Source organism: Leptopilina boulardi, unplaced genomic scaffold, assembly GCF_019393585.1.
Source record: "Leptopilina boulardi isolate dan_hultmark-lab unplaced genomic scaffold, ZJU_Lbou_2.1 LbouV2_327, whole genome shotgun sequence".
Taxonomy (NCBI): Eukaryota; Metazoa; Arthropoda; class Insecta; order Hymenoptera; family Figitidae; genus Leptopilina; species Leptopilina boulardi.
The window spans coordinates 4,630,195-4,654,507 of NW_026137893.1; the positions used below are offsets into that span (position 1 = coordinate 4,630,195).

The 24,313-nt window shown below is 27.2% G+C and overlaps 1 protein-coding gene and 1 long non-coding RNA gene across 3 annotated transcripts in view; one reads left to right on the forward strand and one right to left on the reverse strand.

Annotated features, from left to right (window-relative positions):
- The window catches only part of LOC127284895 (uncharacterized), a 193,901-nt gene extending 182,462 nt beyond the window's left edge, over positions 1 to 11,439 (reverse strand). For both annotated transcript variants that reach the window (XM_051310609.1, XM_051310610.1), the window contains exon 1: positions 11,135 to 11,439. In XM_051310609.1, the coding sequence (XP_051166566.1) occupies positions 11,135 to 11,195 (61 nt within the window). In that variant the 5' untranslated portion in view covers positions 11,196 to 11,439. The remainder of the gene's footprint in view (positions 1 to 11,134) is intronic.
- LOC127284928 (uncharacterized) overlaps positions 1 to 24,313 on the forward strand; it is a 166,072-nt gene that overhangs the window by 136,146 nt on the left and 5,613 nt on the right. The gene's annotated exons all lie outside the window — the stretch shown is intronic.

Sequence of the window (24,313 nt, forward strand, 5' to 3'; positions counted from 1 at the left end):
CTTTTATGTATTTTGATGCGCTGATTACGAAAATCATAGTGACAATATCCAAAAACTTGATTTTTATGGTGAAAACCATAAAAAAAGTCCCAAAATTTATGGTTTTTTTTCGTTTATTGAGTAAAATATGCAAAATTAAAAAAAATGCATAAGATAAAAAAAATGTATTTTAATAAGATATATAACTTTTGTTTGAAAATTATTTTTAATTTTGCATATTTTACCCAATACACGAAAAAAAAACATAAATTTTGGGACTTTTTTTATGGTTTTCACCATAAAAATCAAATTTTTTGGGTATTGTCACTATGATTTTCGTAATCAGCGCACCAAAATACATAAAAGTACGTAGTATAAAATAAAACCAAAAATATTTTTAAGAAAATCAAAATTCAAAAATTTTTGAGAAATTCCGAAAATATTGTAAAAATCGTTTGCTCATTATCGAGCTATGCTTGAAAGTTTCGTAAAAAGAAGTTGTTTTTTTTGAAAAAATTTTGAAAAAAATCGATCAGTACGTCAAATGAGAAAAATGACTTTTCATCATTAAAACTCAAAAATTTGTTAGTAATATCGTTTAAAACATTACATTACAATTAATTGAAAAGATGAAATATTTCGAAACAAAGTTTTTACATGCCAATTGTTTCAACTTTATTTTATTTTTAAATTCTTGAAGAAAGAAATCAAAATTTTATTTTTAAATTCTTGAAGAAAGAAATCAAAATTTTTTTTTTAAATTTCTTTGTTCAAGAATTTGAATCGAAATTTTTTTTTTTTTTTTTGATTTCTTTCATCGAGAATTTAAATATAAAATAAAACTGAAATAACTGGAATGTAAAAACTTTGTTTAGAAATATTTTATGTTTTGAATCAATGTACTCTCTATACGTGTGAATAAATTAAAAGCAACTTATTGGTATATAGTAAAATCGTAGCTGACTTTTTTGCTTTAGAAATTATAGTTATAAAAAATTATTTTTATAAACAGTACTAATCAATTAATTTATTTCTATTTTTACTATTATTGTTATTATTATTATTATTATTATTATTATTATTATTATTATTATTATTATTATTATTATAATTATTATTATTATTATTATTATTATTATTATTATTATTATATTATTACTATGGGGGCGCGTCAACCCCCATTATTTTTCACTTTAAGGGTTAATTTTTTAAGGGCTTGCAAATATTAAAATTTTACCTAAATTTTGAGTTTATATTTGTTTCTTGACTAAGGGAATTTAAGGTTATGTTTGTCGGACACAGTCTTGTACCCAACGGTCCCTTGACCCATTTCCTTCAATTTTGAGGTTATGTTTGACCTATGACTTTGAATATTGAGGTTATGTTTGAAGTTTGTAGGCCTTTGATCCTGGAAACCTATGCCCTTGAATTTTGAGGTTATGTTTGATCTATGACCTTAAAATCATGGAGACTTGGGACCTTGAATTTTGAGGTTATATTTGTTTTAATACTAATCTAGGTAGATATATGGATTATTTCACGTCAATTTACCGCTGGCTTTAAATAGATTAAAATCAGAACTAAAATACTATATAGGTACACGGAGAAAAATTGTAAAACGATTAAAGTAACTTTTACTACCGGTAAAACTGTATTTTTCCGCAGTTTTTGTGCATTTCTGAAATTTTTACTCCAGAATTAGTAAAAATGTACTATTTCCGAAGTAATTTTTACTATTTCAGAAGTAAATTTTACTATTTTCGGAGTAAATTTTACTATTTCTGTCTTAAAAATTGCGAGAACTTGCTGACAGTTTAGGTTTTACTTTCAAAGTATAGTAAAAGTTACTTTATTCATTTTTTTCTCCGTCTATTTAAAATATAATATTTCTCTATACAGGGTGTTCCAAAAGTATGGAAACTTGCAAATATCTCGAAAAGTACGAATTTTCGTAAAAAATGTTCAATACAAAAGTTGTTCCAAACAAAAAGATGTACATTGTTGAAACCAAAAAAATTGGGCCCCGGGCCCAATGTTGGGCCCTACAATGAAAAAAGTAGTTTTCTTAAATGAGACCACTAATTTTGAATATCAAATTCGTAATCCCCATTAAATTCTGCGTTCAGACATGTGGTATAAGTGCCCAAAATATTGGGCCCAATCCAAGATATCGGGCCCAACATTTTCGACAAAGAAATAAATTTAAAAAATCGTATCTTTGGGGGTTTTTGGGGTCACAGGATTACAAAATTCAAAGCTACTTTTCAAATTGGGCACAGAGCCCAATGTAGGATTCCGCGGCCCAATGTAAGGCCCACAGTAAAAAAATAAGTCTAAATGCCAAAAATATTGGGCCCAATATTGTACTACATTTGTACTACAAAACTAAATCCAAAATTTCATGACGATTACGAAATGGATACTATAAAAATTAGTGGGTTTTATTTTAGACAACTAATTTTTTTACTGTGGGCCTTACATTGGGCCGTGGAATCCTACATTGGGCTCTGTGCTCAATTTGAAAAGTAGCTTTGAATTTTGTAATCCTGTGACCCTAAAAACCCCCAAAGATACGATTTTTTAAATTTATTTCTTTGTCAACAAATTTTGGGCCCAATCCTAGACATTGGGCCTAATATTTTTGGCATTTGTACTACAAAACTAAATCCAGAATTTCATGACGATTACGAAATGGATACTATAAAAATTAGTGGGTTTTATTTTAGACAACTAATTTTTTTACTGTGGGCCTTACATTGGGCCGTGGAATCCTACATTGGGCTCTGTGCTCAATTTGAAAAGTAGCTTTGAATTTTGTAATCCTGTGACCCCAAAAACCCCCAAAGATACGATTTTTTAAATTTATTTCTTTGTCGAAAATGTTGGGCCCGATATCTTGGATTGGGCCCAATATTTTGGGCACTTATACCACATGTCTGAACGCAGAATTTAATGGGGATTACGAATTTGATATTCAAAATTAGTGGTCTCATTTAAGAAAACTACTTTTTTCATTGTAGGGCCCAACATTGGGCCCGGGACCCAATTTTTTGGTTTCAACAATGTAGATCTTTTTGTTTGGAACAACTTTTGTATTGAACATTTTTTACGAAAATTCGTACTTTTCGAGATATTTGCAAGTTTCCATACTTTTGGAACACCCTATATAAAATATTTTCAACTTGAAGTTTTGAGGGAAAGTATAATATTCAACAAGAGAGAAAGGGAAGTAAAAAAAAATGGAAATAAAAAAAAAATTTTTTTTGTTTAAAGACAAAAATAATAGTACATCATTGTGGTAACTGTAACTGTATATGTATATATATATATATATATAAACATATAGCCAAACCCAGAATGCGGGTGTTTCGAGCAAAGCGATCTATTACGAGACGAAGTTACATCCCCGGGGACTACGCAGGATTATCCGGGACTTGCCGGTTAACAGTCTACCATGAGATACAGTCCACGTGGATAGATTCTACCTCTGTACACAATTTTTATTTTTATGTCTTTTAATATTTTTTTTTTTTCATTTCCTTTATTTTTTTTTTGTCAATAGGTGTATTTATTTTTTCATTTCTTTTTAATTTCCCCCGCATCTTTTGGTATTACTCTTTTATATAACGCGCGCGTGTATTATATTTCTTTGAGAGTTTTAGTCGAAGAAAAAAAAAATATATATATATATGCGCGTCAAAAGAGTATTAGGTATATATATATATATAGAGGAAAACGTGCAACATTTATCTGGAATCAGCCTTTTTCCAGGTTTCCGTTTTCTGCATTTGAGCAGAAATATCGAGGGCAATTTTTCGTTGAAACGCACGAGCTCCGATGTGACGTAATTTCTCGGTTATTTGTGCGCGCTTTGAAACTCGACGAGGTAAAGCACTCGGGCGCACAAGAGCCGAGAGAGAGAGAGAGAGAGAGACAGACTGCTCCTTTAGTCATATGAGGACTCTCAAGATTTTAACAAGGTGAGTGATGTATCTTCCGCAGGAAGATTATTAGCGGTCGTGAGTTGGAATGTTGAATATGAATTTCGAGCTTTTGTCATTTTCGCATCTAATTTTGTGGAATAAAATGAAGATGCGAAAACATTATCCTTCCCTTCGTGATATTCTATATTAATCCTCATTTTAGGACCGATTATCGAGATCAAAAATTTTCCAAATATAAAATATTTATATATATATAAAAAAAAATTTTTTAATTTTATTTAAATAATCCGTTACTTTATTTTTTATTTAAATAAATATTTATTTGTAGAAAATAACTTTAATTTGAATTAAATTAATTAGATAAATTAACTAAATTAAATAAATAAAATAAATATCTGTTTTTGAAACAAATACCATTTAATTAACTCAAATAATATTTGATAACATAAACAAATATTTAAAGTTGATAGTATATTATATAATACGTCTACTAAGCAATCAATTTATTATTCTTGATAAATAAATATTTATTTAATAATTATTAAATACGATTATAATCGTCAAGTAACCGATTATTTGAACCAAAAATATAATTTTATTTCAGTGTATAAAAAATTTCTATATAATTAACCATGGAGCGTATGAATAAGTTATAAAAATCAATTTTTAGAATTTTTATTTAAAATAAGTTTCGTTAGATATAATTTTTACTGTGTCGAATTTTATTTGTACGAATTATTATTTTGCCGAATTTTCATTAAATCGATTTTCTATATTACTATAAATTTTTCAATTTTGAATTCAATGTATAATTTTTTTTTTAAATTCTTTAAATAAAAATTCTTTCTTTCTTCTTTTTCACACTTAAAATACTGAAATACGAAGATCAGCTGTTCTTATCGATCGCAGCCATTTTTGTTTTCAGTCACGTGACAATATCGACCAATTAAAATAGACGCAGAAATTTTTCCCGCAATTTTTTAAAATCCATCTCTTAAATTTTTTTCAACAATTGAAATATATTTTGAATCAATATATGCAAAATTATTTTTTATTTTCTATTTATAATATTAATTATAAAAATAAATTTATATTATAATTATATTATTAAATTGTATTATACGATTATATTGATAGAATTTTCATTTGTCCGAAATTACAAATGGCCGAACAAATACAATTGACAGAATGATTTCGGCGCGATTTTTAAAATCAACCAATCACAATTTTACGGGTAATTTTTGATTTTAAAAATCGATTGTTTATTCGGTCATTTGCAATTTCGGACAAGTGAAAATTCTATCAATTGGAAAATTTTATTAAATTATTTTTCGCTTAAGTACAAGAATTCTGTAATATTCATTAAAATAGCTATTATGTTAAATAAAAATTTGAGCAAATAAAAATTCTAACAAATGAAAATTCTTTTGAAAAAAAAGTAAAAAAAAATATATATATGTAAATAATTTTCTTTATAAAAACAATTTTCAAATTTCAAAATCGCAGTTTCTAAACTTTATCATTTTAGTTCACGTAACATTTCAAATATGATTTTCCAGAATTAGAATATTAAATTGCAATCGCTGTATTTCTGTGGGTGAAAATTGCTGAAGTTACAATTTTGAACTAGAGATGAATTTATTGTTAAGAGTTAAAATGTTATTTGCATTTTTGATTAAATATAAAATGTTATTGCGTGAGAAATTTTGCAAATTTTTTTGAAAAAATGTCATTTTTAATAGTATTAATAATTATAAATTAATTAATTTATTTATCCATTTATTAATAATAAATTTTTTTTAAAAAAAATTTGAAAAATTGCAAATTTAAAAATAAAATCGAAAATTAAAGTTATAAATCGTTTACAATTTAGAAAAGCAATTCAACTCTCGAAGTTTGTTTCGTTAAACCGATAAATTCAAAGGAACAATAAGCACATAAGAGAGGGAGAGATACACGATTACAGATTTCGCTTCGAATAGAAACTTCCAGAGGAAGCATGAAGGGTGTTTTCTCATCTCCATGTGTACTGCACTAATTGACTTGGAAGGATATAATGCTCTACATTTGAACAGTTACACAATTCTCATGTGATCAAACTTACTGATCTCTCTCTCTCTCTCTCTCTCTCTCTCTCTCTCTCTCTCTCTCTCTCTCTCTCTCTCTCTCTCTCTCTCTCTCTCTCTCTCTCTCTCTCTCTCTCTCTCTCTCTCTCTCTCTCTCTCTCTCTCTCTCTCTCTCTCTCTCTCTCTCTCTCTCTCTCTCTCTCTCTCTCTCTCTCTCTCTCTCTCTCTCTCTCTCTCTCTCTCTCTCTCTCTCTCTCTCTCGCTATATATATATGTATATATATATATATATATACAGTCGAGGGTAAATTATTTCCGGAGATAGCAAATTTTCTTTTCCTTACGATAATTGTACAAATTTTATATAATTTAATAATTATTCCAGGTAATAATAGCTTATTTACTGCAATTTCAGCTTTCTTTATTCTTTTGGAATTCAAAATTTTCACTTTCACATAATTTATTATTTTTTACTTAAAAAAAATATTTTGATATTTTTAATTACGTTAAATAAAATATTTCTTACAATTTGTATAAAAAATATTCATTGTAAAATGAGAGGTATTAATTTAATACCACACTGAAAAAAAAACTAGTAGGTTTTACTACTTTTTAACTACTCTTGAGTAGTACAATAGGTCGTCAACTGAATTTAAACGGTTCTATTAACTATATAAAAATAGTTAAACCAATTAAAAATGTAATTGGTAGAATGACATTTTGTGATTGTATTAACTCAATTTAAAAATGTTAAAACAACTCAAGATGTAAGTAGTAGATTTTACTACTTAAATTGGTTCAATAGGCTTTAAGAACTTTTTTTTGGTACATTTAATAAATATTTTGCAATTGAAACTACTAATTTAAGTAGTAAACTTTACTACTGAAAGGTGGTTCAATAGGCTTTAATAACATTTTTTTGTAGAATTAATAAATCTTTTGCAATTAAAACTACAACTTTAAGTAGTAGATTTTACTACTTAAAATAGGAAAATAAAATTATTTTTTATTTATAATTGTTTATTATCAGTAGAATTGACTTTTTCATCCTCTCTCCTATACCGACGCTTATTTTATGCCCTAACGATTATGTACCTAACAGAGAAAATTTCTAACCGACGGGAATTGAACCCTCGACCCTAACGCTCGCAATCCGATACCTTAACCGACTAACCACGCACGCTCGCTACGACAGTCTGCAAACTACTCGAAGACTACTTTCTGCTTGTCCAATTGGTAATTTAACTATTTAAAGTAGTCATTTTTACTACTTTTATTAGTTGCTATAACTATCCTTTTTAAGTTTTGACTTGTAAATTTTTCATCTTTTAATTATATTATAAGTTGTTTAATTGCATAGTGCAGTAAAATCTACTACTTAAAGTGATAGTTTTAATTGCAAAGGATTTTTTAATTCTACGACATAAATGTTCTTAAAGCCTATATTGAACCACTTTAAGTAGTAAAAGCTACTACTGAAAGTAGTAGTTTTAATTGGAAACGATTTGTAAATTTTACATCAAAAACGTTTTTCAAGCTTATTGAATTAATTAAAATAGTAAAAAATTACTACTTAAAGTAGTAGTTTTAATCACAAAGGATTTGTTAATTCTACAACAAAAATGTTTTTAAAGCCTATTGTACCACTTTGAGTAGTAAAATCTACTACTTAAAGTAGTAGTTTTAACTGGAAACGATTCGTAAATTCTACATGAAAAATCTTCTTTAAGTTTATCGAATTAATTAAAATAGTAAAAATCTACTACTTAAATTAGTAGTTTTAATTACAGACGACTTGTTAATTCTACAACAGGAATTTTATTGAACCCTATAAAATCTTAGAAATTAATAAAAAATTGACTACTCAAAAAGCAGTTATATTAATTAAAGAAAATAATTCCTTTTACTACATTTCATATAACTATGGTGAATAGTAGTTGGATTTACTACTCTTGAAATTTTGAGTTGACTACAATTCCACTTGTTTTTACTACCTTAAGAAAGTTAATTTTACTACCGACCAGTAGTTGTACTTGAACTATATATTTACGTAAAATCAACTATTACTTATTAACTTCTTAAAAATAGTTACATCAACATGATTAGATTAACTAAAAAAGTAGTTATTTTAACTACTTTCTAGTCAACTACCCAATGGTAGTTAAATTTCTCGGCAACATTTTTTTACAGTGCAACTTTAGGTACTAAATTGCCTTTTGGTTCTATTTTAATACCTAAAATCGGTACTATTTTCGTACTTTCTTTTTACAGTTTTTTTTTTGATATTTTTAACTACAAATTTTAAATAAAATATTTCTTACAATTCGTATAAAAAAAAATTGACTACTATCATACAGAAGACACAAAAAAAACAATTTGACATTGAAAATTAATTTTGAAAATTTTAGACGATCCATTTTTGAGAAATTTTGACCCTTATAGAAAAATTGAAACAAGAATAATAAAAGGAAAATATTGAAAAGTCATATATGAACAAAAAAAAAAAAAAAAAAAAAAAAAAATTCGGTTATCGTGTAACAATTCGACTGATGATCAATAATAACTTTCGTTCACTATTTCCGACATACGTTATCAAAAGCTTTACACTCAGTATTGTCAAACTAATAAAATTCGAATTCACAATTTTTGTTTGAAAACAATGAAATTATTTCATTTCAAATATAATTATTTTTCAAACTGAATTTTATCGGTATTGTCGATATATAATTTCATAATAAAAAGTCCTAATACGATTGTTTGGTTTTACATGATTAAATATATTTTCTCTCAACAATCGTAAAATCAAACAAAACATAAAATTTTTTTTTTTTTTTTATTTATAAAATTATTTTAATCAAAAAGCAAATTATTAAATCAATCAAACTTTAAAAGGGTATTACCGATAATGATTGAAATACATTTTTTTATTAATTAATCTTTTATTTTTCGCTTATTATTATTATTATTATTATTATCATTTTTATTATTATTATTATTATTTTTATTATTATTATTATTATTATTTTAATATATATGGTATTTAACCTAACAAAAAAAATTTGGTTGAGCTAACCAAACATTTTTGTTATACCAACAAAAAATACTCAACCAAATTTTTTGATTGACTCAAACAAATAGTTTGGTTGCTTAAATACCAACAAAATTTTTTTGTTGGCCCAACCAAATTTTTTTGTTGGCCCAACCAAATTTTGGTTGCTCTGACTATAAACATTTTTCTCAGTGTATATAGTCAAGTAACCGATTATATTTTGTATAAAATAATTTTTTTTTCAGTGTATTATATTTTTAATTATTTGTCTATTTTATTTTTTATTATTTCTTTTTTATCTACGCATTATATATTAAAAATATTAGAAATTCCATTTGAAATCTCTACGAACTTCAACTTACATAAAATTATAATATAAACGAAAATTACATTATATTCAATGTTGACACACTTAGTTGAAAATATAATTAGAAAATGAAATTTTTACTCGACAGCTGATAATATAATGAAATTTTCGACAATAATAAAATTACTTCGATTCTACATAGACCTGTGTGAGAGTGAATTCCAGCGGGAAATATGTAGAGAGAGAGAGAGAGAGAGAGAGAGAGAGAGAGAGAGAGAGAGAGCGTGCTGTGGCAGTTGATTATTCAATTACTTGTAATGGCACGTTAAATTTGCATTAAAGCGACGACGCAAGATTCTACGCCTTGACATAAATCCTTTTTTTCGGTTGAACTGATCTTTTTTTTTCTTTTTCTCTTTTCCTTTTTTTTTTCTTTTAGAAATTACCCGGGAGAAAAATGAGGGAGTGCGAAAAAGAACTCTTGACCAAAACTTTTTACCAAGAGAGAGAGAGAGAAAAAAAAAGGCATTAATCAAACAATTAGCTTTTAATGAAACAAAAGTCGAAATAAATAGAGAAACTCTTTTGTATTATTCACCCCCGAGAAAGTCAATACGCCCATACTATATAGACAATTTCATTAGATTTATGATAAAGTTATAAGCGAACCTTCGTCAATTATTATTATTGTTATTTTTATTCTTTATATATTATTTTTACTATTCTTTTTTATTATTAGTATAATTAGTAATTTTATTATTTTTACTATTATTTTTAATATTAGTATTTTATATCAATATTATTATTTATTGGTATTAGTATTTTTATTGTTGTTATTATTATTTTTACAATTTTTTTTAATTATTAGAATTTTTTCTTTTTATTATATTTTATTATTATTATTATTTTTGATAAAAATGATAAATAATTTATTTTTAGGCTTTTTAATAGTTTTCGCAGAATGTGTTGATATGTTGAGATTGAAAAAAAAAATACAAATAGATTTGCAAATATATATATATATATATTTTTTTTTTTGTCAATGTTTACTAAAAATTTGCATAGATATCAAAAAGTTTCTCCCAAACAAAAATAAATGCACTCGTGTCCTGGATTTCAATTTATTTGATAAATATCGAAGGTTTTTTTTTTTTTGCAAAATTTTCTGAGACAAATATTTCACTTATTTGTACCATTATAATTATTATTGTTGTTGTTACTAAAATTAAGACGTAGATTGTTTATTTAAATTTTTGATTTGCACAAAAAAATTTTGTTTTAAAAAAATAACACAATTGTCATTAAAAATTTTAAATATAAATTACTACTATACAGTGAGAAAAAAAATTTTTATTTGATTCAAATAATTCGTTATCAAAATTTATTTGTATTAAATAATTGTTATTTCAGTCAGTTATGTATATTTGTTTTAAATGGAGAAATTATTGGTTCAAAAACAGAAATTATTGATTCAGATACAAAAATGATTTGTTCAAATATAGAAATTATTGGTTCAAATATAGCAATTATTGGTTCAAATAAAGAAATTATTGGTTCAAATATAGAAATTATTGGTTCAAATATAGCAATTATTGGTTCAAATATAGCAATTATTGGTTCAAATACAGAAATTGTTGGTTCAGATACAGAAATAATTTGGCTCAAGTAAATATTTATTTTGAAATAAAAGTCAAGTATAACCGATTATTTAAATCGAATGAATTTTTTTTTTTTTTTTTTTATTTTGAGGGTACAATAAGATAAAATTGACAATTTTCTTGAAACTCACCGCCTGCCAAGACGACAGCAATAAAGGAAACCAAAAAAAAGAGAAGCCTATATGTTGCCATTTTTGCAAATATTTAATTTTTTTTTTTCATGTCAATTACATCCTTTTATAATTTGTGGATAAAAAATTTTCACAAAAAATGAAAAAACACAATCTTTTTTTTTTTTTTTTTGAGGATAAAATTTTGCGTAAAAAGAAAACGTAGTGTGGGGATAAAATTTGTAAAGGATTTATATATGTTTGCTATATAAATATGCTCAATGACCGAGCCTTCTCGCACGACGGTCGTGGTTGAACTGAAGATTTTCGCGCGTGTTGTCGCGCAAGTGAATTTGTGACTACTACGCCGGGTTGCCAACCGCTTGGCTTTCGAACACCCACGCATTCAGGGGGTGGATTCTTCACCCTCTCGCTTCTTCATCCCTTTCCTTGAACAGGGCCTTCAACAGCATCCTCTATCTCTCTTTCTCTCTCTTGCTTTCTGCCCACGGATTCTACGACTAACCACACGAACGATTATATTATATATATATATATATATATTGAGGCAACGAATTGAAAAACAAAACTACCGAGCGATGAACAAATGAATTTTCTACATTAGAGAAAAAGGACAATATATAATTATTGAAATTAATGACGAAAAGTTGTGCGCGCAGTTGAAATCAAAATTTTTTTTTATTCGTAATTTGCGAATAAAAAGTATATATATATATATATATAATGGAATTTTTTATAAAGCTAAAATTTAGCTTTAGTTTGGTTGAAATATTGAGTAAATATAAACAGAAATTTTAAAATTATACACTTTGTAATTGCAACAAAATTGTTTGCTTCGGGAATAATTTTGGTTGACGTAACCAACTTTGGTTGGCCTAACCAAATTTTGATGGTCATAGTCAACTTTTGTTGGGCTGAAATAAAATTTTGGTTGTCGTTACTAACTTTGGTTGGCGTAACCAAATTTTGGTTGTCGTAACCAACTTTCGGTTGGCGTAACCAAAATTTTGGTTGTCGTAACCAACTGTTGGTTGTCGTAACCAAATTTAGATTGTCGTAACCAACTTTCGGTTGTCGTAACCAACTTTCGTTTGTCGTAACCAACTTTTGGTTGTCGTAACCATTTTTCGGTTGGCGTAACCAAATTTTGGTTGTCGTAACCAAATTTAGATTGTCGTAGCCAACTTTTGGTTGTCGTAACCAACTTTTGGTTGTCGTAACCAAATTTAGATTGTCGTAGCCAACTTTTGGTTGTCGTAACCAACTGTTGGTTGTCGTAACCAAATTTTGGTTGTCGTTACTAATTTTGGTTGTCGTAACCAAATTTTGGTTGTCGTAACCAACTTTCGGTTGGCGTAACCAAATTTTGGTTGTCGTAACCAACTGTTGGTTGTCGTAACCAAATTTAGATTGTCGTAGCCAACTTTTGGTTGTCGTAACCAACTGTTGGTTGTCGTAACCAAATTTTGGTTGTCGTAACCAAATTTAGTTTGTCGTAGCCAACTTTCGGTTGTCGTAACCAACTTTCGTTTGTCGTAACCATTTTTTGGTTGTCGTAACCAAATTTAGATTGTCGTAGCCAACTTTTGGTTGTCGTAACCAACTTTCGGTTGTCGTAACCAACTTTCTTTTTTCGTAACCAATTTTTGGTTGTCGTAACCATTTTTCGGTTGGCGTAATCAAATTTTGGTTGTCGTAACCAAATTTAGTTTGTCGTAGCCAACTTTCGGTTGTCGTAACCAACTTTCGTTTGTCGTAACCATTTTTTGGTTGTCGTAACCAAATTTAGATTGTCGTAACCAACTTTTGGTTGTTGTAACCAAATTTAGATTGTCGTAGCCAACTTTTGGTTGTCGTAACCAACTTTTGGTTGTCGTAACCAACTTTTGGTTGTCGTAAACAAATTATTTTCTTTTCGTAATCATGCAATTTCGTTCAAAAAATGTTCAACCAAATAATTTTGTTGTCCTAACCAAATGTTTAGTTAAGATAACTCTACAATTTTGTTTCAGTCAATCAAAATTTAGTAACGTCAACCAAAAAAGTTGGTTACGAAAAGCAAAATTTGCTTACCACAACCAAAAGTTTGGAAAAATCAGTAGAAATGACCAATTATGGTCAGACGCAGTGTCGAATTAAAAGAAAAATAGTAGAAAAAGTCTGTCAATAGTCAGACAAAGTTAGAATATAAGAAAAATTAGTAGAAAAAGTTCGTTACAGTCAGACATTATTGAATTCAGGCGAAAATAGTAGAAAAGAGTAAAAATAGTCAGATTGTGTATGAGAAAAAAATAAGTAGAAACCCCTTGCAATAGTCAGACAGTAAAGGAGTTGATAAAACAGTAGAATATTCCATCAATAGTCAGACTGAGTCGAACGAAAATCAGTAGAAAAATCCATTACAGTCAGACTAAGTTAGAATCTATGAAATAATTTTATAATTATTATGATTATTATTATTATTATTATTATTATTATTATTATTATTATTGTTATTATTATTAGTATTATTATTATTATTATTATAAAAATTATATTATTAATATTATAATAAATATAATAAAAAAATTATAATTATAGGTATTAGATTCGTGGAAAACAGTAGAAATATTTAACAATAGTCAGACTATGTTTAAGAAAAATTAGTAGAATAACCAATCACGGTCGGACAGTGTCAAATTCGAAAAAATATAATAGAAAAGTCCAATTATAGTCAGACAATAGTGCGCAATATTTAGAAGAAACAGTAGAATAGCCTTGTAATAGTCAGACAGTAGAGAAATTATTGAAACAGTAGAAAATTCCAACAATGGTCGGACTGAATCTAAAAAGAAAAAATTATTTTAAAAAAATAGTAAAAAAAAATCACTTACAGTCAGACAATATATATATATCGAATTCAGATGAAACAAGTAGAAAAATCTACTAATAATCGGACAACCTCGAATAAATATTATACTGAAAAAAAAACAAAAAATAATAATTGTTCAAGACAATAAAATAAATACAAAAATTAGTGGTTTTAAATAAATATAGTCAAATCAAAACTATTTAAAAAAATTTTATATTCAAAATTATCACATTAATATTTATAAATGCGCCAATAAATATTATATTTTTAGAAAATTTTTTATATTAAAGTTTCAAAGTATCTATCTTTAATTATTCCACAATATTCAGTAAAAAAATTTTATAATATTATTAATTCTATTATAAATTATAATTGAGTGAGGGTGGAAAAAAAAAATGTTGGCAAACTATAAAAAAAAAAAAAAAAAAAAAGTTGGAATAATTTCCCTCTATAATTAAAGATTCTCTCTATATATATATATATTGAAATGTGAGGAAATCGATATTAAGAAAAAGTTTAATAGAGTGGAAAAGTTTGCTGTAGAGAGAGAATGTGTAGGAAAAATAAAGTATATATATATATATATATATATATATTTTTTTTTTAAGTCCCTGCTAGCCGAGAAAAGGAATTCCCTGGGCTCGATCTTTTCGTATGCGGTGTACTTTAACTTTTCCAAGACGCTTCGTAAGGCTCCTTTTTCTTAGATCAAGCTTTGCAGAAAGAGAGAGAGAGAGAGAGAGAGGGGGGGGGGATAGAGAGAGGAATAGTATCACGAGTTTCAAGGAATATTTCAACCCTGTCGAAATGAATCCACCAAGGTTATATTAACTCCTTTTCCTGCCAGAAACTTCCTCATTTATTTCCACCTTGTGTCTCCAGTCTCGCTCCGTTAAACAAACATTTTCTCTCAAACAAGATTCCAGATAAAAATACCCAGAATCTTTCTTCTCAAGAGAGCGAGAGAGAGAGAAAGTACTTTTTTTTCCTTGCCCATACCATTATAAATAAAACTTACATACCTTATGAATGTCAACAAAAATAAGATGCATATTTACCATTTTTTCGACATTTTTATCACAAATAAAAGAAGAAAAATACACTTTAAAAACAGATGTCTTATTTTAAGAAACTTTTGTTCTGATTTTTAAGATATTTTATGGTCAGTACTGGACCAACAGTGAAAAAAAAATATTCTGAAATTTAGATTATGAAGGCAAAAAAATAGAATTTTTGAAAAAAAAGTGAATAATTATTATGGAATGACCCAAAAAAAAAAATCCAAAAAACAGTTATGAATTTCAAACAAATTACCGGATCGTTGTGAAACTTGGTAATTATGTTCTTTGCAATAAATAATATTTTTTGGAGTCGAAAAAGTAGGAATTTAGAAAAAAAAGTGCATAATTATTATGGAATGACCCCAAAAAAATCCAAAAAACGGTTATAACTTTCAAACAAATTAATGGATCCTTGTAAAATTTGGTAATTATGTTCATTACTATAAATAACACCTTTTAGAGTCGAAAAAATTAAAATTTAGGAATAAAGCGCATACTTATTATGGAATGACCCAAAAAAAAATTCAAAAAACGGTTATAACTTCGAAAATAATTAATGGAACCTCCTGAAACTTAGTAATTATGTTTTTTGCTATAAGTTGCATTCTTTTATTGCAGATAGATAAAAAAAATTTTAAAAACGTATATTTATTACGGAATGACCCCAAAAAAATCCAAAAAACAGTTATAACTTATAAACAAATTACCAAAAACCAAATATAACTTACAAACAAATTACCGGATCGTTGTGAAACTTGGTAATTATGTTCTTTGCAATAAATAATATTTTTTGGAGTCGAAAAAGTAGGAATTTAGAAAAAAAAGTGCATAATTGTTATGGAATGACCCCAAAAAAATCCAAAAAACGCTTATGACTTCGAAAAAAATTAATGGACCCTCCTGAAACTTGGTAATTATATTTTTTGTGATTAATTGCATTCTTTTATTGCAGATAGATAAAAAAATTTTTAAAAAGTGCATAATTATTATGGAATGACCCAAAAAAAAATCCAAAAAACGGTTATAACTTCGAAAAAAGTTAATGGATCCTTGTAAAATTTGGTAATAATGTTCTTTGCAATAAATAACATTCTTTGGAGTCGAAAAGTAGGAATTTAGGAAAAAAATGCATAATTATTATGGAATGACCCCAAAAAAATTCCAAAAAACAGTTATAACTTAAAAAAAAATTAATGGAACCTCCTGAAACTTGGTAATTATGTTTTTTGCAATAAATTGCATTCTTTTATTTTAGGTGAATAAAAAAAATTTAAAAAACGTATATTTAATACGGAATGACCCAAAAAAAAAATCCAAAAAACAGTTATAACTTTCAAACAAATTACCGGATCGTTGTGAAACTTGGCAGTTATGTTCTTTGCAATAAATAACATTCTTTGGAGTCGAAAAAGTAGGAATTTAGAAAAAAGTGTATAATTATTATGGAACGACCCCAAAAAAATCCAAAAAACGGTTATAACTTTCAAACAAATTAATAGATCCTTGTAAAATTTGGTAATTATGTTCTTTACTATAAATAACACCTTTTAGAGTCGAAAAAATTTAAATTTAGGAATAAAGCGCATAATTATTATGGAATGACCCAAAAAAAATTCAAAAAACTGTTATAACTTCAATAAAAGTTAATGGATCCTCCTGAAACTTGGTAATTATGTATCTTTGCAATAAATTGCATTCTTTTATTGTAGATAGATAAAAAAATTTTAAAAACGTATATTAATTACGGACTGACCCCAAAAAAAATCCAAAAAACAGTTATAACTTTCAAACAAATTACCGGATCGTTGTGGAACTTGGTAGTTATGTTCTTTGCAATAAATAACATTCTTTGGAGTCAAAAAAGTAGGAATTTATAAAAAAAGTGCATAATTATTATGGAATGACCCCAAAAAAATCCAAAAAACGGTTATAACTGTGAAAAAAATTAATGGATCCTTGTAAAATTTGGTAATTATGTTCTTTTCTATAAATTACATTGTTTTATTGCAGAAAGATAAAAAATTTCAGATAAAAAAAACGTATATTTATTGCGGAATGATCCCAAAAAAAAATTTCCTAAAAACAGTTATAACTTTCAAAAAAAATACCGGATCGTTGTGAATCATGGTAATTATATTCCTTACAATAAATAACACCTTTTAGAGTCGAAAAAATACAAATTTAGAAATAAAGCGCATAATTATTATGGAATGTCCCCCCCAAAAAAAAATCCAAAAAACGATTATTGCTTCGAAAGAAACTTAACGGATTTTTATAAAACTTTTTTGGCGCAATTTTTAAAATTAAACAATCACGATTTTCTTGATAATTTCTAATTGGTAAATTTTTGAAAATTACGCCAAAATCTTTCTATCCATTTACTGTTCCAGTCATTTGTTATTTCGGACAAATGATAATTTGGCGCCTTAAAAATTTGTACAAATAAAAATTCAGCGAATTGGAATTTATTTCATTTAAAAATTCCAATCACATAAAATTTGATTAAATGAGAATTTAGTTAAATTAAAATTCGTTTAAATTCAAATCCTTTGAAAATAAAAAGTCATGTTAAAAAAAGGACTGTATAATAAAAATTCTGCCAAAAAAAAAATTCGGTAGCTAAAAATTTTGTTATGTAAAAATTCTTTTTTTAAAAAAAAAGAAAATTTGGCAAATTTTAATTCGAAAATTAAAAATTTGTCTAAAAAATAATTATTTTTAATAAAATACTTAAAAATAAAATTTTTAATTGATTTTTTGTTTTTGAAATTCATGCGCCCAGAATTTACTTATAAAATATTCTAAAGTAGATCCCAAGTAATATATTTTAAATTTCAAAAATTTTTTTTTTTGTGAGTAGTCAATTTTTGATACAGAAAATGGAATTTCTCTGAAATTGAAATAATTAAAAATCAAATGAAATTATAATTTTGCAAATATGTCCAAATTTTGATATAAAATTAAAAAGAAATTATAATTCTGAAAATATGTCAAAAATTTTTATATAAAATCTAAAAAGAAATTATAATTCCAGAAATATGTTTAAAATGATATAAAATATGAACGAAAAAATATTACAACGGCAAAATTATATTAAAAAAAAAAAAAATTTGTTTCACATTGTAAAAAGAAAAAGTATAAATGAAAATTTATAGCCGAGTTGAATTAAAAAAAAAAAATTTTTTTTTTGTCTTATATATGTATGAAAAATCGTTAATTAAAAATGACGATTTTGTTTCTGACAGAAAACGTTTTTAACAAATGTGTTACATTTGCGTGACGGACATTCGTGTTTCAAAGTGTCGGAAATCTTTTTTTCCCTCACATAGCCATAAGGGAATTCATCAACTTGATATCATTCTTTTGATTTAAATAAAATTATAATTAAAAATTGTGTTTTATGGCATTATAGCGAAGAATCGTTATTAGCAGAATATATTTCCTATCTCTCTCTCTCTCTCTCTCTACCTATAAATAATTTTATAAAATAATTTTCGAATATAAAAAAAATTTTCACGGTACTCAAAAAAAAATAAAATATATATAACAAAAATAGGCTGTAAATATTTTAATATGTTATATTCTTCATTATTTATAGGTTAGAAATTAATTGGAATAAAAATTGTAAAAATTTCCTTTTCTCAATGTAATTGTATAAAAAGTGAAATACTATTTTTTAAATATCATTTTAATTGAAAAGATTCTATTTTAAAAAAAAGTCCAGTAGTTAATTGATTTATTGTCAAGAACATAACCTCAAAGCTCAGGCTAGTTGAAAAGTTAGAAAACAGTTTTTTTTTTATTGAAACTAGTCTAAAAGTTTTGAGATTATATGTTCATGACAATAAATCAATTAACCTCTAGACTTTCTTTAAAGTAGATTAATTTTCAATGTTTACAATTTACATGAAATTTATACTTTTTATATGCGATATCTTAAGAAAAGAAAATTTTATTATTTTCAATTAAGTAAATTTCTAACCTATAAATCGATGTATTGGTACATTGAAAAAAAAAAATTTATTTGATTCAAATGTACCAAATAATTTTTATTTGAATGAATTTCTCATTCATATTTAAATTTTTATTTAAATCAAATAAATTTTTTTTCTTGGCAATAATAATGCATATGAAAATTTTTAAATTATTTTCTGAGCAATTTTCTGTAATTAATATTCAAAATTTCCTTTTTTTTTTAACTAAATACATAAAAAAAAGTGATAATAGTAAATAATTTCATATCAAAACAGCAAGTAGTGAAAGTGAATAAAAAGAAAAATGGAATTAAAAACTCTATAATACAATTTTTTTATTATTTCTCTTTTTTTCTATATAAGGTTATGAAAAGTTTTGTCAAATTGGATAAAAGAAATGAAAATTCTCCAAGAGATGGGAAAATAATTAAAAGTTTTTCGCCTGTGAAAGGCAGGAAGAAAAGGTAAACTTAATAGAAGCCTTTTGTTCTCAACTGGGATAAAGTTGTAAAGTTTTATGAAAGCCAAAGTCCGTCGAAGCATCAGAATTTGTCGTGGTGGTTTGTAAATTCGGTCAGTGCACACAACAATACAGAGATGAGATGTCGAGAGAGAGAGAGAGAGAGAGAAATAGAGAGAGAGAGAGGGAGAGGGAGAGCGATCTAAAGTTGAAAGTTAGATGGATTGTATATGGAAATTGGAAGCTTGACCGGAAACGTTGCATAAACCAGGATATAGTTTGTGTGATCTGTAAATTCAGGAAACTATTGTCCACTTATAAAGTTTATAGTCTCTTTTTATTTCAAACTTGATTCTCCCGAAGATATTTAATCCATTATTGACTATTTTGAAATATTAGAAATATTGACTCGAAATAGTAAATAAAAATATATAGAAATTTAGTAAGTATATTGAGAAATAAATATTTCGTTTTGGCATGCAAATAATTTTGTTGGACCAAACAAATGTTTGGTTGAGATACTTTATAACTTTGTTTCAACTCACTAAAAGTTGGTTACGACAACCAAAATTAGGTTACGGCAACCAAAAATTGGTTACGACAACCGAAAGTTGGTTACGACAACCAAAAGTTAGTTACGACAACCAAAAGTTGGTTACAGCAACCAAAAGATGGTTATGACAACCAAAATTAGGTTACGACTACCAAAAGTTGACTACGACAATCTAAATTTGATTACGGCAACCAAAAGTTGGTTATGACAACCAAAAGTTGGCTACGGTAACCAAGAGTTGGTTACGACAATCTAAATTTGGTTACGACAACCGAAAGTTGGTTACGACAACCAAAAGTTGGTTACTACAACAAAAATTAGGTTTGACAACCAAAAATTGGCTACGACAATCTAAATTAGGTTACGACAACCAAAAATTGGTTACGACAACTGAAGGTTGGTTACGACAACCAAAATTAGGTTACGGCAACCAAAAATTGGTTACGGCAACCAAAAGATGGTTATGACAACCAAAATTAGGTTACGACTACCAAAAGTTGACTACGACAATCTAAATTTGATTACGGCAACCAAAAGTTAGTTTCAACCGAAAGTTAGTTACGACAACCAAAGCTTTGTTACGATGACCAAAGGTTGGTTTTGACAACCAAAAGTTGGCTACGGTAACCAAGAGTTGGTTACGACAATCTAAATTTGGTTTCGACAACCAAATGTTGGTTATGACAACTGAAAGTTGGTTACGACAACCAAAAGTTGGTTACTACAACAAAAATTAGGTTTGACAACCAAAAATTGGCTACGACAATCTAAATTGGGTTACGACAACCAAAAATTGGTTACGACAACTGAAGGTTGGTTACGACAACCAAAATTAGGTTACGGCAACCAAAAATTGGTTACGACACCCAAAAATTGGTTACGACAACCAAAGGTTGGTAATGATGACCAAAGGTTGGTAATGATGACCAAAAGTTGGTTATGACAACCAAAAGTTGGCTACGGTAACCAAGAGTTGGTTACGACAATCTAAATTTGGTTACGACAACCGAAAGTTGGTTACGACAACCAAAAGTTGGTTACGACAACCAAAAGTTGGTTACTACAACCAAAAGTTGGTTACTACAACAAAAATTAGGTTTGACAACCAAAAATTGGCTACGACAACCAAAATTAGGTTACGCCAACCAAAACTTGGTTACGACAACCGAAAGTTGGTTACGACAACCAAAAGTTAGTTACGACAACCAAAATTTGGTAACGACAACCGAAATTATTGCCTAACCATAAGATTTTGTTACAAATACAAAATCTCTTTTTTTTGATTATAAATGAATAAATTAATTTGCACTTTTTCTTTTGTGATATTTTCATTTACTGTACAAAAGTTTTAGTACGTGTTCTGGTGTAGTTTTATAGAGACAGGCGATAAAACGACAACTGACCCAGGATTAAAGCCAGATAGAGATATCGAATGACATTGTCCAATTTAAGGTCGGATGTGTACATATATATATATATACTTTCTGAAAGTGTAGCTTTAGAATCCCTTTTTTTATATCTTTGTATTACCCGGGGTAGTAAATTTGGATAAAAAAATTATTTTAACAAAATGATTATATAATTAATTATGAACACAAAAGCAAAAGTTTATTTAGTTCAATCAAATTTTTTCTTTTTGCGGAAAATTTATTAATTTATACATTGATATTAATTTATGAATAAAACGTTTATTTAGATCAAATAAATATTTATTTGAATGAAACAAATTTCGTTTGAAATAACCAAAAAGTGGTATTAATAAAAAAATTCTATATTCTGTAACACAAAAATTTATTTTCGGTATAGCATAAAAAATATTTAACTGAATCAAATTAATTGTATTGTAAATACAAAACAATAAAAAAAACTATAAAAAACTATAGAATTCGGATATCTAATTTTATGGTTTTTTTTTTATTGTTTTGTATTTGTAATACAATTAATTTGAGCCAATACTTTCTTAAAATCTTATTTATTTATTTATTCATTTATTATATAGAAAATTAAATACCTAAATATTTTTTATAAACAAATAATATATGTAAATGTTTAGTAGAGAAAAAAATTTGAGCTTAGTTTTCGAGAGTACATTATTGTACTACCTATACTCCTCTTCTTACCTCTTTTTTTTCAATGCCTTTTCACCTCGACTTTTATAGTCTGCACTCTCTAAAGAGTACCTTTAATGCATTCTTTAAAAAAGAAAAAAAAAAAACCTTTCCACTTTCTTCTCATATACACATTCATTCTATTACTAAAATGACAATTGCCTTCTCTCAATATACAAAATTAAAATGTTAATTTTTTCACCCCAATTGAGAAAAATATTTATAATAATTTTTTTATTTTTTTAATAGAAGCATGAACAATTTTTATATATATAGAAATGTTTCTCCATTTCGCTAAATGCGATGATAAAAAAGAAATATTAATTTAAAAACAAAATTGTTGTGCAGTATATGTAGAAATAAAAAAAACATTGTGAAACAAAATATTAAATTTCAATTAAAAAAAAAACATAAAAAAAATTGTGTAATTCTGTATGTATATGGAATCAAACAATATTCTTCTTTTTTTTTAACTTGAAACTGTAACGAGAGTTTGTTAAATGTGATAGAAACTTGCAAAAAAGAAAATAAAAATACAAAAACGTATGAATACAGTCTTTTTGAATATCAACGAAAATTTGAAAAAAAAAAATTTCTCATATTTCTCAAATATAAACAATTTTTTTTACCTTTTCGGTAAAAATAATAATTTTCATTTATGGGTGATTCTCCACGAGGCGTATATACAATTCCATGTCCCTTGTGTTTTTTAAGAAATAAATTTTAATGAATCCAAGTAACTTTAGTGTTACAAAGCCTATAGCCACTTTAAATAAAATTAAATATTATTTCTAAAATGCAAATTATTATGAATTTGTAATGAATGTAATGATAGAATAAGTGTTGGATTAGCTCGCCTGAGCAGGGTTCGTTTTTAAACAACGATATTACATTAAAATTACAGACACAATTCGAAAAATAACGTTTATTTACAAAAAAAAGGACGACATAACCTAAAAATTACTTACTTACAACGCGATTACAAAAAGGTAGGATATAAACGATTTTACAATAATAATATACGACGAGAACCACAAGAGTCTCGATTTCCTGCGGGAGTGCAGCTTATATAGCCGATCAGTGGCCGAAACGCTTGCGAGAGAGCTCGGCGGTATAGCTCTTGCGGAACGACCGGGTACTACGACATACTTTGCGGTCGGTAACATTTTATCTACATGTGGTATATATTTTTTTGTCCTACCTGCACGGAAAGTGTGTTATTTCGTGCACTTGAGGCGGTCGCAAAGTAAGTGATTCCCGCCCAGAGATGGGGTGAGCGGGCGCAAAGTACATTCGCGCCCGCTGACGTCATAAATGCGGGCGCAAAGTACATTCGCGCCCGCTGACGTCATAGAAGCGGGCGCAAAATACATTCGCGCCCGCACCATTAAAAAATGTATTGTTTTCATTTTTTGTGACATAATAAACATACATAGTATACGTAAACAACTACATGTAATTTACCTTAAGTATATTATCTTTCCAACCCTGATAGAACATTGAAACAAGCGGACTTGCATGCACTCAATAATATACTTTCCATGCAGACAGGACAAAAAATGTTGTTCGCAGCACGGGCGCAAAAGGTGATAGTGTCTCAGGCGAGATTATGAAGAAACCTCGGCGACCCTACGCACCCTCGGCTTCGCCTCGGGCGCTTCGGGTCCCCTTGGTTTCTCTAATCTCGCCTTCGCCACAATCACCTATTTTGCGCCCTTGATACGAAAATAACTATTATCGACGTGGGGCAAATATTTGTTACAAATATTTTTTTCCGCGAATTTTCAAACAATCTTTACAAATTAGTGAAATGAAAATTTTTAAATTAGTTAATTGAAAAGTTGAACTGAAAATTAGAGAAATTGAATTTAAAAGTGAACCTAAAATTAAAAATTTGTAAAACTGAAATTGAACTTAAAATTAAAAATTCAAACCACTTAAAATTCCCTTATGATTGAGAATTCAGGTAAATTATAATATTCCCCTAAAAATACATCATAAAAACAAAAAATAAAATAATAATAATAATAATAATGGAAACAATATTAATGAGAAATATGAATGAATAGACGTGATACAAAATTGGATATTATATCTAAAGAAAAAAAAACAAACAGCCGCGTTTCTTGAAATAGAGAATATAATCGATTTGTGCTAGGATCGGGGTTAAAG